The following is a 27,208-nucleotide window of genomic DNA, read 5'->3' on the forward strand; positions in this document are numbered from 1 at the left end:
AATTATAATGATACAAACGCTAATCAAGAAAACACAAGGGCAAATGTTGCTGCTTTGAGATTATTCTTGAGTTCACTTACAGTATAAATATTATTAAATTTTAATGAAATGAAAAAATATCATTTTATCCTTATAAATTTAAGATAAAGATCAATTACTGTTTTAACTATAAAGTGAAATCTTACAGCCAAGACATTTACATTTATAAAAATTCAAAGTCGCAAAAGGTATAAAGATCTTTTATAACAAGTATAAACCGTTAGAATCTCAACTCACGAACTTGTTCAAGCTAAATTGGACTTTTTTCAGGTTCAATTCGAACCATGATTTTAAAGACATATTACATTGGATTGTTTTATTTTGCTTGGAGCTTATTTAATTGACCATATTTTCCTTTTATATCAATTCACTGCTTACGTAGGCAAGTGCAAAGGTGCACTAATGTTTTTTAAAGGTATGTTATGTATAATTTAATACTTTTAACATTTGTTTAATGTAAGCAAAGATAAATTAAGCTAAAAAACCAATTGCTTCTCGTCCTCATTTTCTTGTTGATAACTGTGTACGATGATGTTGATGTTTGAGGAATTGAGGGTGGAGCAGGTTAGTGATCTTTTTTCGAGGTGTTAATATTATGTCTAATACATCATTAATGATCTCGTAACGAACCTATGAGGATACATTTGCTGATAAGCTTGTATGTCTAGAAAGATTGATATTGATACCAACATTGGATTGTTTGCTTCTCGTTACTCCTATTAGCATCATGTACTGGACGAGCTAATTGATGCAAGACGCTTGAGAGACCAGCATGAAAAAACCCTGCAACCCTCAATACAGTTGAGCGATGATAATGGATAACTTCATTCAACAAATTATCTAGCATGTCCTTTAGAATGAGAGAATGCTTTATATAACTTTCTTGTATAGACTTTGTCAAAAATAAATGAACAATGCTTGCAACAGCTTCTGTTACTCCAACTTCGATAAACACCATATGTTGATAGCCGTACGTTTTAAATATCAAATCACATTTATACTCACACTCTATAGTATCCATACGTTCAACAGTATAGATTGCTCCTTTTTTGATTGTTTCTCTTTTTTGATGCAACACTCGTCACCTCTCCAGTGTCTGTTTCAATTATTTTTAATTTACCAGAGCAGCCGTCTATCATGCACAAGATATACTACTAGTCTCAGGCTTCGTTATGTGGTACAATCATGTTTTCATTTTCATGTTCTCAAAGAGAGTAAGCCAAATGGTTGGACCAGCTGTACCAATTTTTTGTTCGTCATCATTACTTTCTGAAAATATGTGGCGCATTCCAAGTACTTTTTGCAATTGCTTGATATCATCCAATTTGAAATGATTTATATGGTTTTTCAGGTTTATTAAAAGCTTTGGCATATTTTATTATTATTTTAAAAGTTAGGAATTTTGTTTAATTTATCTTGTATAGAAACTTGATATTAGATTATTCTCTTTCTTAAGATTCATTTCTAAAGATTTATTTGCATGGTCTCCATGCTCATTTTAGGAAGTTTATAATCCATGATTTTTTTGTTACAGTCATCCAATTTGCATCGAAAGTTTACTGACAGCAATTCTTTGAACAAGTTCCTGTCTTGGATGAGATTGTCATCAATCAAATTCATAAAGAACTATTGAAACTATCTGCTTACAATTATCTATGCTAATATCTTTTGTATTTTTATAAGTCACGATTTCATGCACTTGCATTACTCTTAATCCTTATACTCTTTGATGAGTTTTAATAAACATTAAAATTTTCATTCATAAAAAACAGAAAACATTGCATATTTCAACAAAGACCTTTTATTCCTGTTTTGGTGAAATAAGTAAATTGTGACAGAAATGTTGACGTCATTCAGTTTTGTAAACTCCGACAGTGAAGGAAGACGGGGTGAGTGCAAAGCAGGGTTTTTACAATTTTTTTCTGATAGACTTTCTTTTACTTACAATAGACATTTAAAGAAAAAATGGTTTTCTACCCTCGTGTTATCTTATCTGCTGCCTCCAGATCTGCACAACGTCCTCTCATGACACGTATGGTTGCACCTGCCCTCATGTCCCGCATGTATGCTTCTGCCCACGGTGAGACTGTTGAATCTCGTATCCTCAACATTCTTAAGGGCTTCGACAAGGTTAATCCCGAAAAGGTAACTCATCATTTGACAATAAATAACAAAGAGAAGAGAGAAAGGTATCAAATTACTTATTGCTTGTTGCTTTAGGTTACACCTCAAGCCAACTTCATCAAGGATCTTGGCTTAGACAGTTTAGACACCGTTGAAGTAGTAATGGCAATTGAAGAAGAGTTCTCAGTTGAAATTCCAGATAATGATGCTGATGCTATTCAAAGTGTTCAACAAGCCGTCGAATACATCTCCAAGCGTGAAGATGCTCACTAAACTACTTTTTCTTTCCGCTCTTCTCCATTTTTGAACATATAACAATAAACGTTGTACACATATCTTTACAGTGAATCTTTTTTTTCTGTGATTTAGAAGAGGGAGAGTGTGTCTTGTTGATTTTAAATTTTTTTGCTATATCAAATATTCGCTTTCACACAAAGTTATGTGTATTATTTGGATGATACTTTATTGATAAAATTTACTACATCTTTAGTTTGAATAATATACTTTGTTCTGCTGTCAAACTAGGAACTACCCTTAATTACAAAAGACAGTTAAAAAGATGGAAAAGTAAAGTCATCTTCAGAATACTGTAAGCGAAAGATTAAATCAGGTATTGTAAACACTATAGCTGAGACCACTTACTTCATCATCAAAATTGCTATTCAATCAATATCAAACAGATGCACAATAAAAAAAAAAAAAAAAAAAAAAAACAATTTTATAACTTACGATTCACCTAAGATGCTCTGAAGACTTTTTATTTGACTTTTCAAGTCATCTTTTACGCCAACCAAATGCTTGATATGATCCACAGCTTTTTTTTTTAATAAGTAACCTTTTATCCTTTATAATTGCTTATATACATTTTTGTAAAATGAGTGCTTCCGATCTGTTCCCTTCTGTAAGTGAGGGTACGATCTCAATAAGCTGATCAAACCCTAATTTGATATTCTGTCTACGCTTCTTTTCCGAAGCAATGTGATTTGCCTTCTTTTCTTTGTCTGTTAATAATTCATGCAGCGCTTTGCGTGGCTTACGTTCCCTTTTAAGTGAAGGTTCTTGTGGTATAGCTTCTACATCTTCAAAGGCTCGCTTATTGTTACTTGTAAATGGCTGTTGGTATACAATATCCTCTATTTGTTGTTAGACCGGATAATGTACTATGGGATTTTACCAGGCATCAATAAAGCATTCATAAAATTTGCTTTTTCTTGTTGACTTGTCATTATAAAACTCAAGAAGAGAAGAAAAAGGGAAAGATAGGGACTCGTTTCGGCAAATGCTGTTATCAACTACGAAATATCACGTGAAAGCATGCATGTTTCCCTGTAATCGAAGGCAAAGATCGAAATACTCTCAAAGTACGACAAGATGGGCATCATATAGTATGAAGTATATTTAATGTTTTCACAACTTGTCATAAACACTCATTTTCTTTATTATTCATCAAGGCTTTGTTTATGGTCTTAATTTATACACTGACTCAAACGTGATTTAAATATAGTGCAATTCTAAGCAACGATGTAAAGAAAAGAATCAGACTTGGTTAATATCCTTTCATAACTTTAAGTGAAAGAAGTAGGTTAATCAAAAAAGTACACTAGTACATGTATTGCTGATTTTCAATATAGCAAGCTAGAGACGACTTTGTATTCTAGAACAAGACAGTTTACAGTTTCAGCGAAATCTTTTTTTATGATTATTCTACTGATTTAAATATGCTTCCTGTGCTACTATCTAACCATAAAATGTATGCTTAAACTTCTTTTATGAGCCATGGATTTTGTTTTACGATTTGAAAAGGTGATTGTAACTGCGCTACTTGATTTATCCATTTTTTTTATTTTATTTTATATGCTCCCATGAGTTCACTACTAGCTATATTTTTAGTGGTTAACTCAACAAGAGGCCACCATTACTTATTTAGCTACCCTCCAAATCCTAAAAGACCTTCGTCATCTCAGCGTGGCCGCAGCAGTGGGGTCGAGGAAGTATTTTATGGATCCTCAATGACAAGTCGACTGAATGCCAATGATCAGCGATCAACCCAAATGAACAACGACAACAAAGATGCCTTTGCAGGACGCGACACCATATTCAATATTGACGTTTCTTTTTTAGCAGACGCTATGGCTCCAAAATTACCTTTATGCGATCGTAAATTCCAACTTTGTATAGACGACTTGACATTTGTAGGACATCCTGTTAGTTTGAGTTCACTGCAGACAGAATCAAGTTGCAAGGAGCAGGATGAAGGTACTCAAGATTTATCCAATACATCATCGCAAGCTACTTCAACACCCAATAGCTCTCCATCGGCTAATATCAACAATCATGAGCAAAATGATGACCAGAGTGTCTGTAGTTCTAGTAGCAATAATCATAACAATAACGAGAGCAGTGCTATGAACAGTATCAGTGACAACAATGAAAGCGACAGGGACAGCTGCGATGATGCGACAGACAATCATGATGGCGATAGTGCATCGGATACCTCACCTGGATCTATTCATATGACATTGTTTCACGTCGTGTTTGTCATGTCACCCCCAGATCTAGAACTCAATTCACAAGTAGAAACTTTATATAGACATGTTATTCTAAAGTACTCGTCTGCGTTAAGATATGAACAATTGAGATGTGGTTATGTACAAGAAGAAATAGAAAAAGTCTTGGTTTTGAAAGAAGAAGCATACAATAAAGGTACTCGATGATAATAAACAGTGGAACATAAACTAAAGTAGTCGTTATACAGGGACTCCTTATTATCAAGTAATGAGAGAAATACTTCAAGAATCGTCATTAGCCAGAGATATTCGGCAAATTTATACTGCTGTTTCCTCTAATACAGCAGCACATGTCATCATTAACGACTTTATTGATTTGTCTCTACAGATACCTGTGCTTGGAACAAGCAAGATCAATGAGAAAAACTCTCCAGAGGATAACTTCAAATCTCCAACAACTTCTTCTTTGATGGATATCTATGCTGTAACTGGTTATGAATATGATAATTATCCGATTTTATGTCCCTATCATACCTTGCTGCTCCTAGAAGATCCTGAAGAAGTTTTGAAGAATATGCCTCTAGACGCGAGTCCGACTCTTGTTCAGTTAGTACAGATATTGACCCCCACTCAGAGGTAAAACAAAAAGCTTGTCTAGACGTTGATGGAGGACAACTAACAAATACAATAAGCCTGCAAGAATTACACTTGTTGCTTGATTGTTCACTAGCCCAGATATACCGGCTTGCAGCCCATTTAATTTATTGGCGTAAAGCGAAACTCATCAATACAATTAGCACCAGGAATATATATGTAGTATCACCTACTGCAAAGCTAGAAGAGTAAGAATCCCAAAAAAAAGAAAACAGTAACTGAGAATAGAGAAAACGATCCAAACCTTTTCTTATCATTTGTATCGATAGCATGGCAAGTTTAGAAGCTGACTTCAAGCAACATATTCCAAATCTAAGTTTACCCATTTTATTATCTAAACTCCAGCATACACAGCAATACCATCAAGTGTATCGAATCAAAGAGCTTAAAAATCAATACTTAGAAGCAATCACTTGGCTCATTCGAAAGGATCTTGTTGTGCAAGTACATATGTACCTTATTTTGATACAAGACAATACATCTCATCAGCAGCCACTATCCTATGAGAATGCAGAAGATGTTATGACTTCTAGCTCAAACAGTGGTGATAAGTTGAAGAGGACAAGTCATGAAAGGGCGCCTAAAGAAGTAGGAGACTTATTTGAGAGATTGAAACCGTATATGAAAGGGCATAATCATATTGATGAAATTATCTACAGAGAAGGTATTTCACGAAGACAGTTAGGTCTAGTATTGAAATATTATAGAGATAAGATTTTGATTGTATACCATTATTGATTTGTAAATAAAATATGTTCACCACTGATATTGTATTGTTTGAAGCAGGGTATCATCGTTGTCTTGGTTGATGCTTGATGCTAGCTGATGGACAAACAGAATGTGAAAACAGAGGATCCTGCGATTACACTAAGGATTGACTGTGGTCTTCTTGAATCTACTCTTCCAGTCAAAAAAAAAAAAGTTTACAAATAAGTCTGCGCGAGCGGAATTAAAGATAGACTCATGTAACATTGAAACAAACAAAACGATTTATTTATACGAGCGACAAAAAAGAGATCGAAAGGGCATTTTGCATGCGATAAACAAGCTCCATATTTTTTGTTTAAAATCAAAATCGAAAGATTTCAAAAGATACAAAATGATCCTCAATAAGAGCGATAAAATTGAATTTTGTGTGAAATATAAATAGTGGTTTTATGTTTGTTGACCAACAAGAATAATTGTCAAATCTTTTTTTTTTTGAAGGGGGTTTTTAGAATTCTAAAGGAAATATGAGTTCCGATTCCGTCTTCTCATATGAATGTCTCCGTGATTTAAGCTGAAGCTCCTTTGAACTTCTTGTCTAACAGGGGATGACGGAGGTGAAGGCAATGAGCCGTCATCTTTATGCTGACGTTCTGCCAATAAAGAGTCCAACATGCTTTTACTTTCTGTCCACTGGTTCATTAGCTTTGTCAACGTATCGTTAATATTTGTGAAACGTTTGCTGATTCTGTTGAGACTTTGCGTAGAGACTGTGAATGATGTATGAGTATTTTTGCTGATAGAAACATTGTGTATATACTTGGTTCATTTACCTCTTCCGGAAGACAAATATTTGACATCCTGTCTGCATGCAAATAATTTAGACTGAGATTCATCCATCTGCCGTTCTACTGTAGCTATTTTTTGCATAAGAGACACGCAGGTTTCATCCATCAAAGAATCAGAAGCAGGTGTTGATGGGACAGAAATAGGATGAGGGCTTAATACTTCTTTCATGCTTTTAGGTTCTATATAAAGAATATAAATAAGGGGTTCTTTATCCTATTTATCTAAGCCTACCTGTGATTACTGTAAGGGATTCAGTCGTAGTTACCTCGTACAACTGTTTATTCAATGCGTTGTATTCCAAAACAAGCTGATTGTTTACTTGAATGGCACGCTTCCAGTTTCTGCCGTAATGAGCTGCGTGATTATTTGACATGACATCAAGCGCCAAGAGGTGTAAAAGGTATTCTCGACGTTTTGCTCGAATACTCAAGATGAGAAAGTCAGTTTGTTGTACTTTGACAGTCATGTACATGTTTTGAAGTCTAGAGAGGTTTTGAGGGTCAGTCAACGGCTGTAGTTGTTCGATCAGTTTAGAATAAATTGCAAGATGAGATTTGACTAAAGGGATCAATGCCTGAAGAGAATGATACGATAGCCTAGTTAACATTGTATCACTTTTTTGAGATAATAAAATAATTTTATGCATAGAGTCAAGAGCAGATGCGTGTATTTTTCTAATCTGCACATGTTTCTAGAATTTATGTTAATGCAAATTAAACCTTCTTTTATCATAAACTTACATTATGTCTATAGAGGAAATAGGAGGAGACTGCGTAGCTTAAAGTGAGTCCATAGATGAATATTTCATGATAGTAGTATTTATAAACTGCTGCTAATAGCAAAATATAAAATACGTTTGCAACCAAAACAACAGAGTTGATTACTCCTGATGTGATTGGTGTAGATGTCTCCAGGTAGGTTGGCTGCTGCTGCTGTTGTAGTTGTTGTTGTTGTTGCTGTTGTTGGTTTAGTTCATTAAATAAGGAAGATGTGACAATAAGATACTTGAACTGCTCTTCAAATTTTGATTGTTCCTTGGGTGATAGAGACAATGAAAACAGAACCTGAAGCAAGTTTAAAAAGGATATCCAGAATTTCTGTTATTCTTTATTCACTTACTTTTATAGAATGAGTCCAGTGATAGATGATAGAACACGGGATAATCAGTAGTTGAAGTAGTATTGATCTCCTTGTTGGTGAATAACAAAAGTAAGAAAGTATTATGAGTGAAAGTAAGATGACATTTAAAGGAGATGTGATATTTGTAAAGTCTTGTTTCATACTTGAAAAGAAAAAGAAAGGGAAAAATCAGATGTTTACACCCTTATTTATTATTGTACATTGATTCAAGAAGCGAATTCAGTTTATTGTGCAACAATATGATTTATTCATTTTATCCGAACTTGTCTAAATTTGAACTCACATCTTCATTTCAAGAATGCTTGTGTACTCTTTTAACTGTTATTGACTATTGAAAATTTTAAGAAAAGTTTCCGATATTAAAAAGGTTAACTTCATAATCTACCTGTAGCCTTCCAGTCCCTGAAATTTAAAAATAAAAATAAAAAAAAAGTGTCAGACTACTTTTTTATTGATTATTCTGATAATTAATTCTGTTTACCCTCTTTTATCAAACACTTCAAAGCCGATCCTAAACTTGGTGGCTTTATTAAATATGCTACGTTTACTGTGAGCTTCATGAATGGAATTATGAAAAATGTTTGGCTATTTAGTTTGTCTTTAGTCAATCTACTAAATAACATAGACTCTTCTTTTGCATCTAAGAGAAGATTTGATTTATTACAGGCACCGGTGTTCAGCTTTCTCATTTATTTCACGATGTCTCAATAACCCCGACAAACGCCATTTATAGTACCATATCGCTAAGCTTTTAAGCAAAATCACGCGTCTGGTATCATGAAACTTTTTTTCGTAAGACATCACAAAAGATACGTTCAACTTCATTTCTTTAATTTAACACGCGTTCTTGTATAGAAAGAAATAAAGATATCCAATCTTCTACTTTAGCTAGATGTTCTAATGTATCGCCTACAAAATTTAAATAAGATGCCCTTTTCTTTTCTTTTGAAAATAAAGTTATCTGCCAAGATAACTTTTTTGTATGACAGTTCACGTAGACATTTGTGGTAGAAGGTTAGGAATAGCTACTTTATAAAAATGTTTTAGCAAAAAACTTGTGTAAAATGAGTTATTTTTTTTTAGAAACAAAAGAAAAACAATTGCCATTGTACCAATAGTTAATTTAATTCCATAATACGCCTACTTTTATTTCTTTACTTGTAATGTCCTTCTACAGACTATGAATATGGAATAGGGAAAAGATGAACATAATTGACTAATACTAACGCTGTCGCCCTAGAGTAATAACATTAGAAGCTATTAGCACATATAAGCAGTATTATATATTTGTTAAATAAGACCAATCCTTGATACAACCTGAAAACCTGAATGTGGAACATCAATAGACCACATTGGTGACTGCTTGGATCCAAATACACCACTGATTTTTTTTTTTTCGCGTTCAAAATTTTTTATCATTGCCTTTCTTTTTCACTTTCTTTGAATATGGAAACAAGTTGTCCAGAAAAAGCCTTCAACGCCATTGAAGAAGCTTCAGTTATTTTGGAAAGTAGAGGCATTATTGACCGCCAATTTCCGGATTTAAAGCAAGCATTTTCCAGTAAAAGAATGAAAAACAAACCATTTGGGATTATATATTAACACATTGACTAAATAGATCGCATTATTTATGAAACAGCAAAAAGTGAAAAAGTCAAACCTGTTGTCTTGAAGACTACCTTGAACATGCCCATCTCTGGCATTGAGGGAATCAATCAACGTGAGTTCAATCAACCCTTATGGAAACACAATAGTAATGGAATTACTAATTTTTTTTTATTTATTTTTTTACCAGTAAAACCAGACAGCCCAGCAGGTATTGCACCAGAAATTAATAGAGCTTATTTTGCAATTGGAAAATGTCTTTATTTATGGGATTATGTTAATGGGTAACAAAGAAAACAACACTTTTATTTACCGCATAACTTATATTTTCTTACTTTTTAGAAGCAACGATATGAATATCTATGAGGAAGAAGATGACATTGTTGGTATTGGATTTGTTAGGCCCAAGCCTGATGTGTTTAATAGCGATAAAGTATACCGATTATTGATTGTTTCTACTGTATCTCAAGTGAAGCTTATTGCTATCAGCAAAGACGCTACTGATGGTATTCGATTTCACCAAACAGATACATATACCAGCACATCTGGCATCAACATGAAATCCATTGTTGGAACAAGTGATGGACGTGTATTTATGCTCGGCAATGACGGAAACGTATGGGAATTAGACTATAGAGTAAAGTATACAACATTGCTTTTTCTCTGAAACACACATGTTTACATTTTATTACATAGCAAACTGAAGGGTGGTTTACTGGTAAATGCTCCAAGAGATTACATAGTTCTGGCATCTTTTCTGCGCTGTTTTTATCTGTACATGATCCCGTCATTCAGATTGCCGTTAACGAAGCTGGAAGAGTATTATATCAATTGACAGAACACTCGCATATCATTATTACTTATTTGGGTAAAAATGGACAAGATTACCAAACAATAACTACCTACTCCAAATCCTGCGAGAGTTCAAGACTCATGTGTCCCAATTCACCACTTATTAATGCCAACAATTTTAAAATCATTTCAATTCATCCTGTTTCTATTCATGAATCAAGATCATATCAGCTCGTCGCTATTACATCAACCGGATGTCGCTTATATTACACCTACCATCAACATGGAGATAACTTAAAATCGGAAGATATCCCAAGTGATCTTGCTCTTATACACGTTCGTACCCCTCCTGAAAATACACTTCCAAATCAGGTGTTTTCTAAATCAACTTATAAAGACGGCTTTTTGGCTCTCGTAAAGAACGATCAACAAAAAGAATCCGTATTTACCATTTGCCCTGATCTGGGTAAATTGGTCTCCACTACTTTAGCAGGTCGTCCTTCGTTAACTGAATTTGTTGATGAGATTACTGTTGCTGGAAAGATTGTTGCCATGTCAGAAACATCTAGTACTCAGTCTCAAGTGAATGAGCTAGCAGCTCATTACACCACTCCCACTAGGCATCTATTAGTCTTGACCACATGTGGTTTGAGTGTTTTGATAAAGCAAAGACCTGTTGATATGCTATTCAGCCTTGTTTCATCAAGTTATCAAGATACAGCATTGCGAATCAACAATTTTAAGGATTTCTTTGATCATTTTGGATATTCCAACTCCTGTGCCATGTCTTTTGGCCTTGTCACTTCCTCTATCCCACCAAGCGGCAGTGGCTTCAAGTTGGATACCTCTCAACCTGTTGTTTCTCAAACACTTGAGACTGTCACTATTCTCTTGCAAGAGTTTAGTCGTCTTTTGTCCGATTTGCCATCACAAAACCAACAATATACCAGTCGACATGATGGTTTAGCTTTGTTTATATATCGCACCATTCGCCCTATTTGGGATAAACCTCTCTTTACTGAAATATTGAATGAAGGCAAGAATGCATACATTAACGCAATCAAAAAAGGAGATCTATTGAATATTCAAATTATATTGAAAAACCTTGTAACATTTATTGAAAGGTGAAGAGAAAAATATCTGTAAAGAAATAATCTTACTGATCTGTTTTCCTTTAGTCACTCAGCCATATTTCCCAAGAACAATGCTACTATAGAAGAAAAGTCTATAAAAAATATGTATGAGCTCGCCGTTTACTTGATAGAAGCTGTTGCTTTTTTTGTTTACTTGATTGATACCGGTGAGATTGCCATTATTACTCAAGGTTTAAAGACACATTCAAAAGAACGACTCAAGTCGGCCAGTTTGAAACAATTGCTTACAACAACAGATGGTCGATCGCTTGTACGTGACCTGTCAGGATCTTTGATTGAATACACTTTTAAAAAGCAGAATTATGATACAGAGTATGTCATCAGTATTCTTCAGCAAAATTGCGGCTCTTTCTGTGATGCAAACGTTGTTCTTCTTCACCGTGCAACCCATGACATTCATTCTGCTCGTTCTGCACCTGGCAGCCAAACTAAGGCCATCTTGAACAGCTCTTTACATATTTTGCAAAAAATCGCAGCGCATATCCCCGCACCAAGCTTGGCTGAAATAGCTAAAGAATTCACATCTCAAGGTTATCCGGTATATGGTGTTAGCATTGCATTGGCATGCGCCAAAGCTCGTGACCCCAACAATACCACAAATGAGCTTACAAAAGCTGGTTACCTTATGAATGACACTGTAGCAGGTTTATTCAATGCCAAACAGCCATTCTATGATACTGTGTTTGATATACTTTTAGAAGTTACAAGAAAGGTTTCTATTAGTTCCGTTATTGATGTTAAAAAGGAAGTTTATTCGGCTGCATTTAGCTCGGATGATATCACTTTCCATCACTACATGTATGAAAAGTTTATGGAACATAATATTGAGGAAGAGCTAATTAAGGTATGTTGTATATTAACGTGGAGGACGGCTGTTTAAAATTTTTTAAAGGAATCACCAAGTCATCTTGAAGAATACTTAAACATACACCCATTGTCTTATAAACGACTTAGAGTTCTTGCCAAATATTACAGAAAACATGAACAATTTGAAAAGGCTGCTAAAGCATATATCACTTTAGGTCAATCAGAGTAAGTTGATTATACAACATAATTGTGTATTTGCTTATATTTTTTTAGGGGACTGAACAATCAAACACGTTTTGAATACCTAACAAATGCATCTATTTGTGCCAAAAGTGTTACTTCTCCTGCCAAACAATATGAAATGTATCATTTATTACAAACTGTTAGTCAGCTATTGGAATCGATTCGTGAATAAAAATGCAAGTATATTTCCATTTAATGCACCAACACGAACACTTTATACAATATCCTACCTTTTGTAGTGTCCAGTAGCAAATATGTTTTGGTACTCCTGAATAACATGAGTTGATTATATAAAGCCAAATCGTTCATTTTAAAGTGAACTTGGTATCGCTTTCGTTTCCATTATTGTTTCTATTTGAGCTAAAGTATACATATGAGCTGAATAAAAACGAATGAGGTAGAATGGCGAAAATTGTATAAGAAACAGGAATTATCTCAGTGGAATTCTATAGTTTTCCTGCTCGCAGGTTTAATTTAAGTAGAATATGAATACGAAATCAAGTATCGGCCAGGTCGAGTCTGCTGTATAATGGCTGAAATAATTGAATAAAAAGTAGAAACAAAGATCAAGAAACAGTGTGAGTACTTTATGAGACTGATCTTTATCCTAATGGAGGCCAGGTGTTTATATCTAGTGGAGTAAATAGCTTGATATCTTCTATTGTAAGTGTCCTTCTAATTTTCAGGTACTTTAACAAATGTCATCTCTAACTATGATTATGAAAGCTTTTCATTTGTTCTTTTGTATGTCTGTCATAGATTATCTTTTATTCTGGGAATTCCTCACTGATTTGAATAACGTTATTTTACGCGTTATTTCAATTATGTGAAAGATTAGCAATATTCCTGACATTGGATTGGGTTTTGTTATTTTAATTGATACTTCTTCTTATCAAAGAACTCTCATGAATACGATACATATTCTACAAGAACATGTGTAATTGGAATTGATTGTATGATCTTATTTAAGCAAACTTGTATTTTATTTTAATCATGATCTTGTATTAAGACTTATATTTATCAATGGCAACTACAATCAGCTACTGTTCTATAACATTAGTAAACCAAGAAGTTAGACTTGTGAGAAACGCTGTACAATAAAAAAAGTTTATATACTGAATAAATGAATGGATAATAATAACACATAAAAAAGAAAGAAAATAAAGGTAAGATAAAATACATGTGGTGGAATTAAATGGATGTTTGTAGCTTTATACGACCTCTCCAATTAAGCATAGGTCCTACACCAAAAATCAACTCTTTCCATATTTTAAGTACACAACTAGCAAATCCCAATAGATTTTTCTCACTTTCATCTTCGTGATATGCTTGTGCTATATCGATGGCTGCCCAAGTAGCGTTGACAAAACTACCAGATATTCGAATCATACCTTGTTCGGGAGAATGATGCAAGATGGTACCGTAAGAGGTGGTGGTACTTATTTGCTGAGAGCACACTTCACGATTTTCCACTTCCTCCTCTTCCTCCTCCTCTTCTTCTTCTTCTTCAAATATCATGTCTGCTAAAGATTGATATGATTTGCTAGTAGATCGACGACTTGATGACAATTCCTTTTCATGACTTATTTCATGCATGCAGCTCTTGTTGCCCTCACTATTACCCTCATTGCTTTGGATATCATTAGTAGTGATATTTGAATCTTCAGTAACCGATGGTTGCTCTTCATAAATGATGGATTTCATTGATTTCAAATCAGTCGAACGATACCAGTTTAATATTTCGGGCGACATTGATAAGCCATTTAACTTGGGATTCTCATCTTCCTCTTCCTTACGTCCCTCTTCTTCTTCCTCTTCCTCTTCCTCTTCCTTGACCATTTGAAGTTGGGTATGAAAAGCAAGTCTTTTTCTTATTGGTTGCTGTCGTTCATTATGATCCTCTTCCTCATCCAAATCTGGATTCACAACATGGAGTGTTAGACCATTTCCATTGTATTTACTGTGACCCATCCAGGTGTTTTCATCCATAACAATTGAATGATTGCTTTCTGTTAATATATCAGGGGCAGGGGCACTCATAACGATGACACCTTCATCACCAATGATAAAAGTATCATCATCATAATATTCTTCTTCGTCTTCTTCATCTTCATATTGGTTCGAGTAATAACCATGATCTGTATTATTCATCATTTGGTGTGGGGTATAGATAAAGTCTCCTTCAGTCATCATCACTCTTGGGTGAATTACTGGAAATCTGAGTAAGATTTGTTGTGATTTACTAAACAGACTGTGAATCAACCAATTTTCTAAAAAAGTGTAAGGCGGCTTCTTTCTGAAACTTGGATTATTTTGACGCGATATTTTATGACAAGTAGTATAAAATGTCTTATTAGCTAAATAGAATGGATCATTATTGTCGGGTATATCCACTTGTAAATATTCTTCTTGTGTCATTACTGATTCACTTGAATGGTCCAACATTATGTCAACTATATGTATTTATATAAAGAGAGAAAAAGTATATATATATATGCTTATATATACACACACAGGGGGTACAACTTGTAGTTTATATACACACACAAACAGCTATATTAAATAATAATACAAAGAGTGAAAAAAAAGGGGGAAAAAAGGAAAACCCTGGATTAATTTTTATTTCTTCTTTTTTTTTTTTTTCTCGTGAAACAAAATTTTCATGTCAAAGAAATGAGTTGATAAATAAAAACAATCGGGAATCGATTATACTTCATTGCTTTTAAACGATTAAGAGTTTCATCTTTTACTTATTTCACGTAATTGTTTCATTTGTTTTCCTTTCTGCTCTTTTATGAAGGGTGGGGAACTGCCAATTAAAATGACTCTTGTTTAATAATAATAGTAATAAAAGAAAAGAAAAGAAAAGAAAAGAAAAGAAAAGAAAAAAAGCGAAAAGAAATAGATGACGCTTGCTATTGGATTTTGCTATTCTCTGTTGTTTTATCTTTCTCAAGTGCTGTTGAAAGTAGCTTTGGATTTATAACGAAATTGGCCGTGTGTAACAGCGGAATTACAATAAAAACAACTCTCAAGCATAGGTAGATTTTTTTGCTTTAAAAGTAGTGTAAACCACTAATGAAAGAATGTGTAATGGTCCATGTACTTTCACACTTATAAGAAAAGATAAAGCCAGTGGCTCTTTATATAGTGCTCATTACTATGCTTTAGTTTATTTTTGCTTGAAATAAGTTAGAAGCAACTTTTTAATAAAAAAACCCCTCCCCCAATGTTTTGAATATTACGCCTTACAAAGGTCACATTTTATTTTTTTACATAAATATATTTATATTTCTTATAAAGAAGGGGAAAAATTTAGTTCTTTTTACATACGTAATGTCAGAAATAAATCATTCAGAAAACCATAATAATACTTCCGAAGAACGACAACGTCAAGAAGAATCAGATTCTGAAGAAGACTTGACTGAAGAACATGGAAATCATTTATTAATTCCCTTCAATGATTTATCAACTACCGAACAACAAACAGATTCTACTACTCAATTACCCACCAGTATAATTACTACCACTACAACTTCCTTAAACCCGGTACACAGTTCAAGTGACGCAACAAGAACACGAAGCAAAAGCAATGCTGATTTAGTTACTGGTCTATTGCCCAGGTCACAACGTGTTTGGGAATTAGATAGACATGCACCTGAGTGTAGACGTTGCCACCGACGTTTCAACTTTTTAGTACGAAGACATCATTGTCGGTAAGTCAATGCATATTAAAATCAAGAAAGAAAATAATAATACGGTTATTGTAGTCGTTGTGGACAGATTGTCTGTGATAAATGTAGTTCACATCGTATTAAACTACCCGTGGAAGAATTAATTGAGGATCCAATGGTATCATCATCACAATATCCATTTTTGGCTTCACAAACACAACGCGTTTGTGATGCATGCTTTCGTATACCCATTATACGCTCAAGACACCGTTCACGTTCATTTGCTTTTGAAATGCAGCGTAGTAATAGTGCTTCAAGTTTAATGATTGATTGTCCTGTGTGTGGGGCATCATTTTTGAATATGCAAAAGGGTGACCAAGAAAAGCATCTCCAGCGATGCCTTAACGTAGGAAGTCCACCTGTTCAGTTACCAAGATATATAGGTAAAACATGTGTTAAATGTATTATATATTAGAGAATGTATGTGTGTGCTAATAAAAAAAAAGTATATGAGCTGGCCAGTGATTCTACACAGGTTGGTGACGAATGTCCTATTTGTTTTGATGAATTTGCAGAAGGTAATTTAATTGAATAATACAATGAGCTAAATATGGCTAAAATGGGATGGGCTATAGGTGATAAAATATCTAGAATGATTTGTTTATGTTCATATCATCAACACTGTCTAGCATCATGGTTACAAAGAGGAAAAGGTTGTCCTGTTCATTATGACTCTTTACTTCATGAAGATCAAGTGTAATAATTTCCATTTAGAAATTTTTTGTATAATTAACACCTTTAATATCCTACTCGCTCCCCCTTCTCGTTCCCTCAATACCTAAAAGCTTGGACTTTTTTATTTATAATTTCACACAATAAACCTTTTTTCCCACTTTACATAGTTAGTGTAACGCGTATTTTCTCAACAAAAATACTTTTTCTTTCACTTGTTCTGTTTGTTTTCCATCCAATAATGTTGAACGATTTTGGTGAATCAGAAAATCCAAGCTCAAGCATATTAGCTCAAAAATCACAAATAGACAGAGTAAAATATACTAGTGTGGATATGACAGCCGTTGTATTCATTATGTATTTAGAGATTTCAGCAGGTGCTAGATCAGATTACACCTTTTGCACCTTATCGTTGGACTGGTACGGTTGTATTGTTATTATTATTCATGGCGCGTGTAATCTATGCTGAGGGATGGTACATTATTGCGTAGGACTCTTTTTTGTGTACATTGGACCAGATGCTCAAATTGTTTTCATAGATATGCTTTAGGAATTTAAATGTTGAATTTATTTTTGGCATTCTTAACACCTAAATTTGATCCTTCAATTGAACTTGATACACAAGACAGCGAAATGGAGGAAGGTCCTACCTTACCTTTAAAGAATGATGAAGAATTTAAACCGTTCATTCGTCGTCTTCCTGAATTCAAGTTCTGGTAAGCAACATGAAATATCGCTATAATAAATACTAAATTAAACAAACATAGGTACTCTGTTACAAAAGCAGCCTTGATTTCACTTTTCTGTACATTATTTCGACTGTTTGATATCCCCGTTTTTTGGCCAATTTTATTGATGTACTTTGTCATCTTGTTTGGTTTAACGATGCGTAGACAAATTAATCATATGGTCAAATACAAGTACATTCCATTTGATTTAGGAAAAAAGAGTTATAACAACAGAAGAAGAGTTTAAACTATAGAGTAAAAAAAAAATCATGTATAAAATGTATTAATAAATGTTATGTAATATATAAACTACTACCCAAGGATTTAGTTAGCTCTTTTATAACTGGAATATTCTCTTCATTTGTTAACATCATTTGACTTTTACAGTTAATGAAGCTTAATCATTTCCATCTGCTCAGATACGATCTGTAAAGATAAAAGTTTGCCATTTCACATAATATATTGTTCTAATAATTTAATACAAAAAAAGCAACAAAAATAGGAACAAGCAGTCAACTATATATACATTCATCACAAGTATATGTATATTTAATAGCAAGAGCATACATGGATCTTTTTTTTGTAAATGATATTTTGGTCAAGTGTCAATAGTACATGCATTATTAAATATGATACATTCTCTTTATCGTAACCATTGGGCCTCAGAATTGAAATGACAGATTTTATTTTACATTTATTTTGAATGTGCAAGTATCTTTACGCTTAATGCTTACATCAGTTCGACCTATTCCTAGGATAAAGGTATAGCAATTACGAAAAAAAAAAAAAAGGATTTGCATTGTGATTTACTCTAATAAATTTCTTACTATTTTATTAAAGTGAAAAAGGCATTTTAATTGTCGGGCGTGGCATTAAAATAACATCAAAACTATTAGGACTACATGTGTCAAACTGCTAAAGGAGGTTTGCTTTAAAAAGGGGGGCCGAGGGTTAGTGAGATAAGATTGGCTACTGTGTTATCATAAGTTAAATACATTTATGGTGATCATTTTTTTCTTTTCCATTCTATTCCCTTCTCTTTTCCCTTTATATATAAGATGAGTAGTCCTCCTGTTCTTCCTGACCATGTTAAGAAACCAAACGAAGAAGAGTTTAAAAAAACAATTGAAGGCGTTAATGCTTCCATTGAAAAACTTCAAAAACAATTTGTAAGCTTTTTTATTTATTCAACATATAATAGTAACAGTCAAATAGGATGTAGTGAAGGAAAAGATTAGTAAGTTGCCTGCTAAAGGAGATAATTCTCGTCGTGAGGAAATCAAGAGTGAATTAGTCGAGATTCGTGATAAACAAGCTGAACTTAAAAAGAGTCGCAAAGCTGTTTATGAACAATTGGATGCTTTAAATGACTCTATTAGAAAGAAGGTATATAAAGAAGAGAATTGTTTTATTATTATTTTTTTTCCAACCTTTTATTATTAAGGTCTCTGTTGTTAGAAGCTTTCAAAGTAAAATTCCTTACAAGAGTACTGAAGAAGTAGATGATCGCATTGCGTATGTTTTCTACTAATTCATAGTTATTAATCAACTGATAAAAATTGTGTGTAGTGAACTTGAAAGAAAGATTGAGGCAGGCGTAAGAATTGTTGAGGAAAAAAAGGTACATAATAAAGAATTGTTCATGCGTATGAAGACTAAAAGATTTGGATAGATGCTTCAAGAAATTTCATTATTGAGGCGTAACCGTCTTTCTTTTGAAGGCATTGATCAACAACAAACTGAGATCAATAGAGAAAGAGCCATTTACGATGAACTCAAAAAGAACATTGATGACTCCGAGGCCAAGAAGTTAAGCGATCGCTATGAACAACTTGATGCTGAATTCAAGGAAATTCAGGGTGATCAAAACAAGCAGCGTGAGGCTCGTAATAAACTTTATGACGAACGTTCTCGTCTTAAGGGGTTATTAGATGAAGAATACAACAAGCTTCGCACCCTTCGTGATGAACACCGCAAGAATAACGATGAATATTACACCTTTGTTCGCAAGTTGCGTGAGTACAAAAAGGAGCAAGAACAGCTTCGTAAGGTTCAGGAAGAAAATGAAAAGCGTCAAGAGGCTGCCAAGCAAGAACTTGAATTGGCCTCCTTGCCTGCTTTTGAAAATGAGATTGCCCTTTGTGATAACCTTGCTATATTCTTGGAAAGCTTCACTTCTTCTGGTAGCAAAAACGACACTGCCTCTAGTACTAATGTAAATGAGATTAAGAATGCATTTGAAGGTATGGTGATCAAGAAGCGTGATGATGATGTCTTCTTTGCTGGTGGAAATAAAAAAAAGCAAAACAAAAGCAAAGAATCTGCTGCTAAGGAAGGCAAGAAGTCTGATGCTCTTAAGTTACCTCTTTCTACTATGGAGGCCTTTTTTGATATCAAGGTGACCGTACCTACAAAGATTTCTGAAATTCCTGCTACTATTCAAAAGTTAAAAGAACGTAAAGAATACTTTATCAAAGAACAACCTAAAGTTACAGAAGCCAATAAGAAGAAGGCCGAAGAACGCATTCAAGCCATATTAAAGGCTGAAGACGAAGAAAAGGAAGGAAACAAGAAGGAAGAACCCTAAATGTGTATTACCACTAAAACAAATAGAAAGAATACCATGTGTAATAATAAAATAAAAAAGTTTCATTTTCGTTTAGATAATAAAGAAAGTGGATGTATATTTCATTTAGCCTGTAATTGCGAATTTTCTTTAGTAGATTGGAACTCTGTAAATAAACCCCAAGTTCCTAAATTTACGTTGGTGTTGAAAATTAATTTTCTCGACGTCATATGTTTAATTACTATTTCTTTTCTTTTCCTTTTTCAAGATGCTTAGAAAAATACCTTCATTGCCAAATATATATGAATCTTACCAAGCTGTTGAACCAATCCGTCGCATACATGAGCAAAAAGATATTGAAATCTTTTCAAGATCTCAAGCATTTGATAGGATCATGACCTTTATTGCACTATTAAATGAAAGTGTTCACAAAAAACAGATTTCAGATCCTTGTCTCATTTCACCAGTAAAATTTCAATGAAAATATAATTCTTAGATCTAAAGTTTTCACCATAGCAAACACGACGTATTTTGGAAATGCTTGACAACTTAGATTCCTGGTTAAACGATTTTCCACCATTAGAGAATCCACAGAGATTTGGTAATAAAGCATTTAGACAATGGATGGAGCAGTTAAAACAGGTAGCAATAGCAAATAATTATATATATGAATTGACTTTTGACGAGGAAAAATAGCACTCTACACAACTATTGGAAACTATTTTGCCAGAACCTTTGCATAAAGCGATGTCGGAATTAAGAGAGTATTTTTGTAACAGTTTTGGAAATGATACAAGAATTGATTATGGATCAGGTCATGAATTAAGTTTTGTTGCATGGTTAGCTGGAATTGCTTTATTAGGAGGGTTTACTGAGGATGATTACCAAGCTGTTGTTACAAGAATATTTGTGAGGTATCATATTATTGTATAGCACGTTTATACATAAAACTAAGTTGCTTAAAAGATACCTAGAATTAGTTCGTAAAATACAAAAGACCTATTCATTAGAACCTGCTGGTAGTCACGGAGTATGGGGTTTAGATGACCACCAATTCTTACCTTATGTATGGGGGAGCTCCCAGTTAATTGGTAAAAATAGGGGGAAAGCATTTTATTTGCATTGTTTTCATTAAATTGTACATAGATCATCCAATATTGAAGCCAAAATCAATATTGAATAGAGATACAGTCAACCATTTTTCAAATGAATACATGTATTTTCGATGTATTCAATACATTTTGGAGGTAAAAATAGGAGTGCTTTTTGAAGTTTTATTTTAACAAGAGAATAGGTTAAACGAGGACCATTTTTTGAGCATTCACCTATGCTGAATGATATTGCATCCCTTTTGTCATGGAACAAAGTCAACACAGGCATGACAAAAATGTTTATTGCTGAGGTATTGAAAAAAGTGCCTGTTGTTCAACACTTTAAATTTGGGAATTTGTTTCCTTTTGAAGAATTGAAGCAGCAAAAATAATTAAGATTACTTGTGTATATACAACTTGATCTCATTACAGAATAAATAAAGACTTTTTATTAAAAATTAAAAAGTTTCATAGAAACAAACTATTATAATAGACAATAGAAGTGCGTACTATGAAGCTACATAATTAATAGATTTGCACGTGTTTTTTCCTCCGAGTATGTTGTAGAACAGTAACTAATTGTAGTTGACATTGATAAATATAAGTCTTAATACAAGATCATGATTAAAATAAAATACAAACTTATTTAAATAAGATTATACATTCATGTTATATTATAAAAAGCATGTTCTTTGGCACGATCACATGTAGTGAACACATATAATGTTTGTTGTGCTCCAAAAGTAATCATTGCAAGTAGCTAAGCTTCATTAAGGATTAATAATGTGAGTATGTGGAAATGTAGACTTATTAATATGTATATCATCTACCAGAATAGACTAGTGAATGAGGAGCAAGTGCTACATTAAGTTATATAAAAATCTGCATAATGGCACTTAGCATTTAACCATCTGCATAGTACGAATGTTGATATCTCATAGATTAACTTCATTTTGACGCAGTACTCTCAATATTATTAAGAGGGTAATGCCAAATTAGAGCTCGTATGTTCTTGTTTAGTTCATTAGATTGGTTGTCCTTCATTCTATCATTTTCTCCATACGGGGCTACAAAGAGTAGAATAAATAACGTTTGTGTTCATATTAAAAACTATAAATACGCAAAATGTTGTGATTTTATTCCATTATTAATAGAAGAATATGAGTCAAATTAGTGGTCCATCATTGTAGGATATAATATAATTCACTCAAGATAAAATACAAGCAAAACAAAGCAAAAGGTTCCTTACCAAAAAGTATAAGACATAGTATGAAGAAAGTAAACAAGTTAATACAGACAGGAAATTTTTTCAGCTTGACGATTAATACGCTTTATCATCCACTTATGGGTAAAAAAAAAAGAGAGAATGCAATAGATTTTCTTTAATGAATAGAAAGAAGATGATGAGTAAAGATACTGATTCTTTTCATTACCAAATGAAGATAGTTTTATTTTGTAGACTTTCCCTTTGCTTTCATGGTCTTTTGAAGCTGTCATCAAGTAAAGAAGCTTAAATAATCTTAGTGAAATATTGATGTATCTTTCAATGGTTATTCATCCTTATTATTTCTGCAAGCAGTTTAGCCTTGACAAAACGGAAAAACATATATCCAGTGACTTGCTTTTTACATAAAGAAACCGCGTTTCTAGAATCATAGAAAAAAAAAAGATAGCCCTGTCAAAAGCAGGAAATTTTCTTTTTTCTTTTTTTTTTTTTTTTATTATTGCTCATATCACAATGGCTTCTCAACTTTTCCGTGCTTCTCTTCGTGCTATTGCTCGTCCCAATGCTATCAAGGCTGTCATTACTCCTAAATTCACGTCTCGAGTAGTTCCCGCTTTCCAAGCTACTCGTTCTTTCTCTACTACCTTTGTTCGTATGGGAACTGGTGCAGGTAAAAATGAATTCTGCCTTTTGTTCCTTCTTCTTATAGTAAACTTAGTTGATGCTGACTTGGTTCATAAGTTGGATGAAGAATTTCAATATGAAAAATCTAACGAAGAACCTGAGCCCGAATTTATCAAAGAGTTCTTGGAAGCTAACTCTTTCAAGGTAAAGTAACGCTTTTGTGAAAAGAAAATGGGCAAAGCTTAATGAATTGTATAGATTGAAGATAAGTCTGGTGTTGATGAAGTAAGCCTTACACGTACTTTTGGAAATGAAAAGTAAAAGAGATGAATATGAAGAAGTTTATGAAAACTAAAAACACGCGTTATTAGAATTCGTATCTTGTTTTCTATTTCTGATATCAACAACACACCTCCTGAAAGTTTCCTTCCTGAAGACGATATGATTGAGCCCGAAAATATTGAAGATGGAGATGAACCTGTATCTTTCCCTGTTCGTGCATCTGTTACCATTGAAAAGGTAAATACTGAAATATACATTAAAGCATAAATAATAAATAGTACTTTAGGAAGGTCAAGGTGCTGTAACCATTGATACAGTTGCTCAAGATGGTGAAATTGCTATTGAAAGTGTCATGTATTATAAGGATAACAAGTTGGCTAACGATCAATCTGCTGAATCTGATTGGCAAAGACGTGGTCTCTACATTGGCCCCCAATTCTCTGAATTAGATGAGGTATATAACTTTACTAATATTTATCTCTTATTTACTAAAACATTTAATTTAGAACCTTCAACAACTTTATGAACGTTTCCTTGAAGAACGTGGTATTAACTCTGCATTGGCTAACTTCTTGCCTGACTATGTTGAATACAAAGAACAAAAGGAATATGTTCAATGGCTTGAAAACATGAAGAAATTCATTTCTGCTTAATGTATAAATTAAATAAAATATAATTTTTTAGTGTAGTAATACAAATTTGCATAACAAAAGAAAAATAGCATTTGCATGAATTTATAAGCAGCATACTTTTTCCTATTTTATCCCTAATTGAAGTATTACATTTATTCATACGCTTTCATAAAGTATATGCTCTCTATTCATAGACCAAATGACGGATTAAAGTGTCAGTGTGTTTACTATGTTTTTAGTCTACTGTTGAGAGTAATACGATCTAAAAAGGACGCAGCTGACAGTGATCTTCCAATTAAAAAATAATGATGTGTTGTAGCCAGATTGAGATATTTGCTTTTCGTAAAGCATTTGATGAATCAATAACTATTGTACAATTGAGATATAAATAGAGCATGAGAAAGCACATAAGATTAGGTATCAAAGTTATTCATTTTACAATGAAGAGTATACAAGCATATATCACAACCAAAGTAATTTTATATGCAATGTTTATATTGTCAAATTTGATTCTTTTGAGATTAGATCACAGGAAAAAGGTCTCTTCTTTTTCAATTGTTATTTTTAAAAAGACCAATGTGTTTATACTAGGTAAAAGATACATCTTCATTACCAATAGCTATATTGAAGCATATCATAATCAGTTAAAATCGTGTTATTTTGGTCGTACTAAACATAATCGTATGGATAGAATGATTATATTATTTCACAAGTTGTATTATTGACTATCAACAAGATACTGTACAAGAATGTTGAATGCCATTGACAGAAAAGAGTCATAAGTTGTTGTATTTTCAACTCACCAATTCTGCCATTTCATCCTACGTCAACATCAGGTCATCAGCAAATGCCAATAAATATCATCAAGCGTGTGATCTAGCAATAAGTGGCAAACTTTTGCCAAAAGATTTGAATTCTCGTCTTGCGTACTCTGGTTTGTTTCGATCAAAATTATAAACTTAACCCGCCTTTTGAAAAAGTTATTTGGATGTAAATTGAAAAAAGAGTAGTGGCTCACAGAGGCTATAACTAGTAATTACATTGTCTTTGTTTTTTAAAAAACTTAATGATCAAGTTCTTTAACATGTCTTCTCTTTATTATTGTATAACCCGCCGATACTTATCAAATATAAGGACAGGCTGCTATCAACAATATTACATTATTAAGGCTTACTTGCTGTACAATTTGATCTTTTCTTTAGCGTTTGAGTGGTTTCTATTTTTCGATATCACGCTCCTTTACATCAGTAAGAATTCGTTTTATAGAATGTTTAAATCAATAAGCTCTCAACTTGTAAGATGTTATGGTTAAAAAGATGCAAAAAATGTTAATATCCAACAATGATGTCGTTTGATCCAAAACAGCAACCTTATACAGTCATTGCAGAAAGTAAAGTCGCTGATTTTGAGTTTAATGTCGTGCAAAAAAAAAAATTGGGTGCAACAACAAAGTCGGTTGATCCAGCAATGAAGTCGTGATGAATTTTGTCTATTTTTACTTGTCGCTTAGTCATTACCTGATAAAATTCTTGGCATTTTATTTGGGTATAAATTAGTGACAACTCTTTATTCTTTTAATTCTTTTTCTTTTTCTTTTTTGCAATTTATTTTACAGACATTTGAAATGAGTATGCAATTTTTGTACGAAGATGGGCAGGGACATGTTGTAGATGAGCATGGAGTTGAGCCCATGGATCTTGTTGTTGACGAGGAGTTGCTCGCTATCGAGACCCTTAGTTCTCGTACACAATTCCTTAAGAATAAACCTCCAGAAACACTTTCCAATCCTGAACTGCATCCAACTGCAGTTGAGGAGAACAGTGAAGATGTTGATATGGAGTTATGCAGTAAGCAACGCTATACAGTTTACTCTGAAGACGAGAAAACTCGTTTTTTTCATTTATTTTTCAGTAAATGCTCGAGTGCTTCAGCCGCTGCGAGACAGTTAGGTATTCATGTTCGTGCAGCCCAGAGATGGGTTAAACGTTATTACGAAGATCCTGAAAGCATTTTCGAAAAAAAGAAAAAATCAGGCCGACATCGTATTCTTAGGGAAGAGCATAAGCAATGTCTTTTAGAATATATTGATGAGAATCCTTCTGCCGTTTTAATTGAAATAATGGAATATTTACTGCAGAACTTTGCAGATCTCACCGTTTCACGTAGTACTGTTTATAACTTCATGACAACTCAATGTAATCTATCCATTAAGCAAGCACAATTCCAGCCTGTCGAAAGAAACAGCGAAGAAAAGATTCAGCAAAGGTATGATTGGGTGCAAAAGTGGCAGCAAACTGACTTGGACTTCACAACAAACTGCGTCTTTCTTGATGAATCAGCCTTTCATATCAATTTGAAACGAGGCATGGCTTGGTCAAGGAAGGGAACTCCTGCAATAGTAACAGTGCCAACAACTAAAGCGAATTCAACATCGATTTTAGGTGCAATATCTGCTACCGGCTTAATTAATGTTAGTCTGAGAGTTCCAAAACGTATCAAAAAGAGAAAGCTTGGACATGACACTAACCGTTATAGTATAGGAACAGTGACAGGGCATTATCTAAGCTTTTTAAAAGCGACTCTTGACGAAATGGACAAGTATCCAGAAATGAAGGGTCATTATCTCGTCATGGATAATGCCCCTATTCATAGCTCAACAGATATTGGAAAGTACATTCACTCTCGAGGATATCGATATGTCTATCTTCCTCCATATTCTCCTGAACTGAATCCAATTGAGCAATTCTGGTCAGTTGTTAAGAGTAAAGTTAAACGGAATAAGTTCCTTGAAAAAGAATCGTTAATGACTAGGATTAGTGAAGCGTGTGACAGTCTACATTTTAGCGATTTCAAAGGCTTTGTTTCTCATTCGGCAAAATGCTTTAGAAGGTGTCTTAACAAGGAACGGCTGTGAAAGTTTCACCGTTCCATCGAGTAAAAAAAAAAAAAAACCAAGTTTGATCCTCCCATGAACAGTCGCAAACTCCCGTCAACAGGCGCAAACTCTCGTTTTTTTTTTTTTTTATAAGCATTTT

The 27,208-nt window shown here is 33.6% G+C and overlaps 13 protein-coding genes across 13 annotated transcripts; 9 read left to right on the plus strand and 4 right to left on the minus strand.

Moving 5' to 3' along the window:
* Positions 1-2,004: 2,004 nt before the first annotated feature.
* Positions 2,005-2,436, plus strand: RO3G_16841 (uncharacterized protein; the record flags this gene model as incomplete). Its single annotated transcript, XM_067671425.1, has 2 exons — positions 2,005-2,184; positions 2,260-2,436. 2 exons carry the CDS (start codon positions 2,005-2,007, stop codon positions 2,434-2,436), a joined length of 357 nt encoding a protein of 118 aa, XP_067527526.1.
* Positions 2,437-2,714: 278 nt separating this feature from the next.
* Positions 2,715-3,389, minus strand: RO3G_16842 (uncharacterized protein; the record flags this gene model as incomplete). The annotated part of the gene is made up of 5 exons (XM_067671426.1): positions 2,715-2,750; positions 2,806-2,821; positions 2,893-2,977; positions 3,201-3,296; positions 3,338-3,389. 5 exons carry the CDS (start codon positions 3,387-3,389, stop codon positions 2,715-2,717), a joined length of 285 nt encoding a protein of 94 aa, XP_067527527.1.
* A 1,068-nt stretch (positions 3,390-4,457) lies between these two features.
* Positions 4,458-4,634, minus strand: RO3G_16843 (uncharacterized protein; the record flags this gene model as incomplete). The annotated part of the gene is made up of 1 exon (XM_067671427.1): positions 4,458-4,634. One exon carries the CDS (start codon positions 4,632-4,634, stop codon positions 4,458-4,460), a length of 177 nt encoding a protein of 58 aa, XP_067527528.1.
* Positions 4,635-4,938: 304 nt separating this feature from the next.
* On the plus strand, positions 4,939-6,062 carry RO3G_16844 (uncharacterized protein; the record flags this gene model as incomplete). The annotated part of the gene is made up of 3 exons (XM_067671428.1): positions 4,939-5,306; positions 5,468-5,512; positions 5,594-6,062. The coding sequence occupies 3 exons, from the start codon at positions 4,939-4,941 to the stop codon at positions 6,060-6,062; spliced, it is 882 nt and encodes a 293-aa protein (XP_067527529.1).
* Positions 6,063-6,545: 483 nt separating this feature from the next.
* On the minus strand, positions 6,546-7,524 carry RO3G_16845 (uncharacterized protein; the record flags this gene model as incomplete). The annotated part of the gene is made up of 3 exons (XM_067671429.1): positions 6,546-6,799; positions 6,863-7,057; positions 7,110-7,524. 3 exons carry the CDS (start codon positions 7,522-7,524, stop codon positions 6,546-6,548), a joined length of 864 nt encoding a protein of 287 aa, XP_067527530.1.
* Positions 7,525-9,464: 1,940 nt separating this feature from the next.
* On the plus strand, positions 9,465-12,791 carry RO3G_16846 (uncharacterized protein; the record flags this gene model as incomplete). The annotated part of the gene is made up of 8 exons (XM_067671430.1): positions 9,465-9,579; positions 9,637-9,738; positions 9,814-9,907; positions 9,966-10,260; positions 10,320-11,539; positions 11,594-12,413; positions 12,462-12,601; positions 12,650-12,791. 8 exons carry the CDS (start codon positions 9,465-9,467, stop codon positions 12,789-12,791), a joined length of 2,928 nt encoding a protein of 975 aa, XP_067527531.1.
* A 1,019-nt stretch (positions 12,792-13,810) lies between these two features.
* Positions 13,811-15,064, minus strand: RO3G_16847 (uncharacterized protein; the record flags this gene model as incomplete). The annotated part of the gene is made up of 1 exon (XM_067671431.1): positions 13,811-15,064. The coding sequence occupies one exon, from the start codon at positions 15,062-15,064 to the stop codon at positions 13,811-13,813; it is 1,254 nt and encodes a 417-aa protein (XP_067527532.1).
* Positions 15,065-15,955: 891 nt separating this feature from the next.
* RO3G_16848 (uncharacterized protein) lies at positions 15,956-16,768 on the plus strand (the record flags this gene model as incomplete). The annotated part of the gene is made up of 2 exons (XM_067671432.1): positions 15,956-16,335; positions 16,390-16,768. The coding sequence occupies 2 exons, from the start codon at positions 15,956-15,958 to the stop codon at positions 16,766-16,768; spliced, it is 759 nt and encodes a 252-aa protein (XP_067527533.1).
* An 815-nt stretch (positions 16,769-17,583) lies between these two features.
* Positions 17,584-18,000, plus strand: RO3G_16849 (uncharacterized protein; the record flags this gene model as incomplete). Its single annotated transcript, XM_067671433.1, has 2 exons — positions 17,584-17,741; positions 17,793-18,000. The coding sequence occupies 2 exons, from the start codon at positions 17,584-17,586 to the stop codon at positions 17,998-18,000; spliced, it is 366 nt and encodes a 121-aa protein (XP_067527534.1).
* An 811-nt stretch (positions 18,001-18,811) lies between these two features.
* RO3G_16850 (uncharacterized protein) lies at positions 18,812-20,340 on the plus strand (the record flags this gene model as incomplete). Its single annotated transcript, XM_067671434.1, has 5 exons — positions 18,812-18,922; positions 18,969-19,139; positions 19,198-19,268; positions 19,323-19,350; positions 19,426-20,340. The coding sequence occupies 5 exons, from the start codon at positions 18,812-18,814 to the stop codon at positions 20,338-20,340; spliced, it is 1,296 nt and encodes a 431-aa protein (XP_067527535.1).
* A 247-nt stretch (positions 20,341-20,587) lies between these two features.
* RO3G_16851 (uncharacterized protein) lies at positions 20,588-21,802 on the plus strand (the record flags this gene model as incomplete). Its single annotated transcript, XM_067671435.1, has 6 exons — positions 20,588-20,785; positions 20,836-20,961; positions 21,016-21,158; positions 21,253-21,410; positions 21,466-21,566; positions 21,614-21,802. 6 exons carry the CDS (start codon positions 20,588-20,590, stop codon positions 21,800-21,802), a joined length of 915 nt encoding a protein of 304 aa, XP_067527536.1.
* A 1,346-nt stretch (positions 21,803-23,148) lies between these two features.
* Positions 23,149-24,194, plus strand: RO3G_16852 (uncharacterized protein; the record flags this gene model as incomplete). Its single annotated transcript, XM_067671436.1, has 6 exons — positions 23,149-23,305; positions 23,354-23,463; positions 23,518-23,576; positions 23,631-23,778; positions 23,828-23,995; positions 24,048-24,194. The coding sequence occupies 6 exons, from the start codon at positions 23,149-23,151 to the stop codon at positions 24,192-24,194; spliced, it is 789 nt and encodes a 262-aa protein (XP_067527537.1).
* A 1,603-nt stretch (positions 24,195-25,797) lies between these two features.
* RO3G_16853 (uncharacterized protein) lies at positions 25,798-27,087 on the plus strand (the record flags this gene model as incomplete). Its single annotated transcript, XM_067671437.1, has 1 exon — positions 25,798-27,087. The coding sequence occupies one exon, from the start codon at positions 25,798-25,800 to the stop codon at positions 27,085-27,087; it is 1,290 nt and encodes a 429-aa protein (XP_067527538.1).
* Positions 27,088-27,208: the final 121 nt, after the last annotated feature.

The sequence above is a fragment of the Rhizopus delemar genome, genomic scaffold (genome assembly GCF_000149305.1).
Source record: "Rhizopus delemar RA 99-880 supercont3.23 genomic scaffold, whole genome shotgun sequence".
Taxonomy (NCBI): Eukaryota; Fungi; Mucoromycota; class Mucoromycetes; order Mucorales; family Rhizopodaceae; genus Rhizopus; species Rhizopus delemar.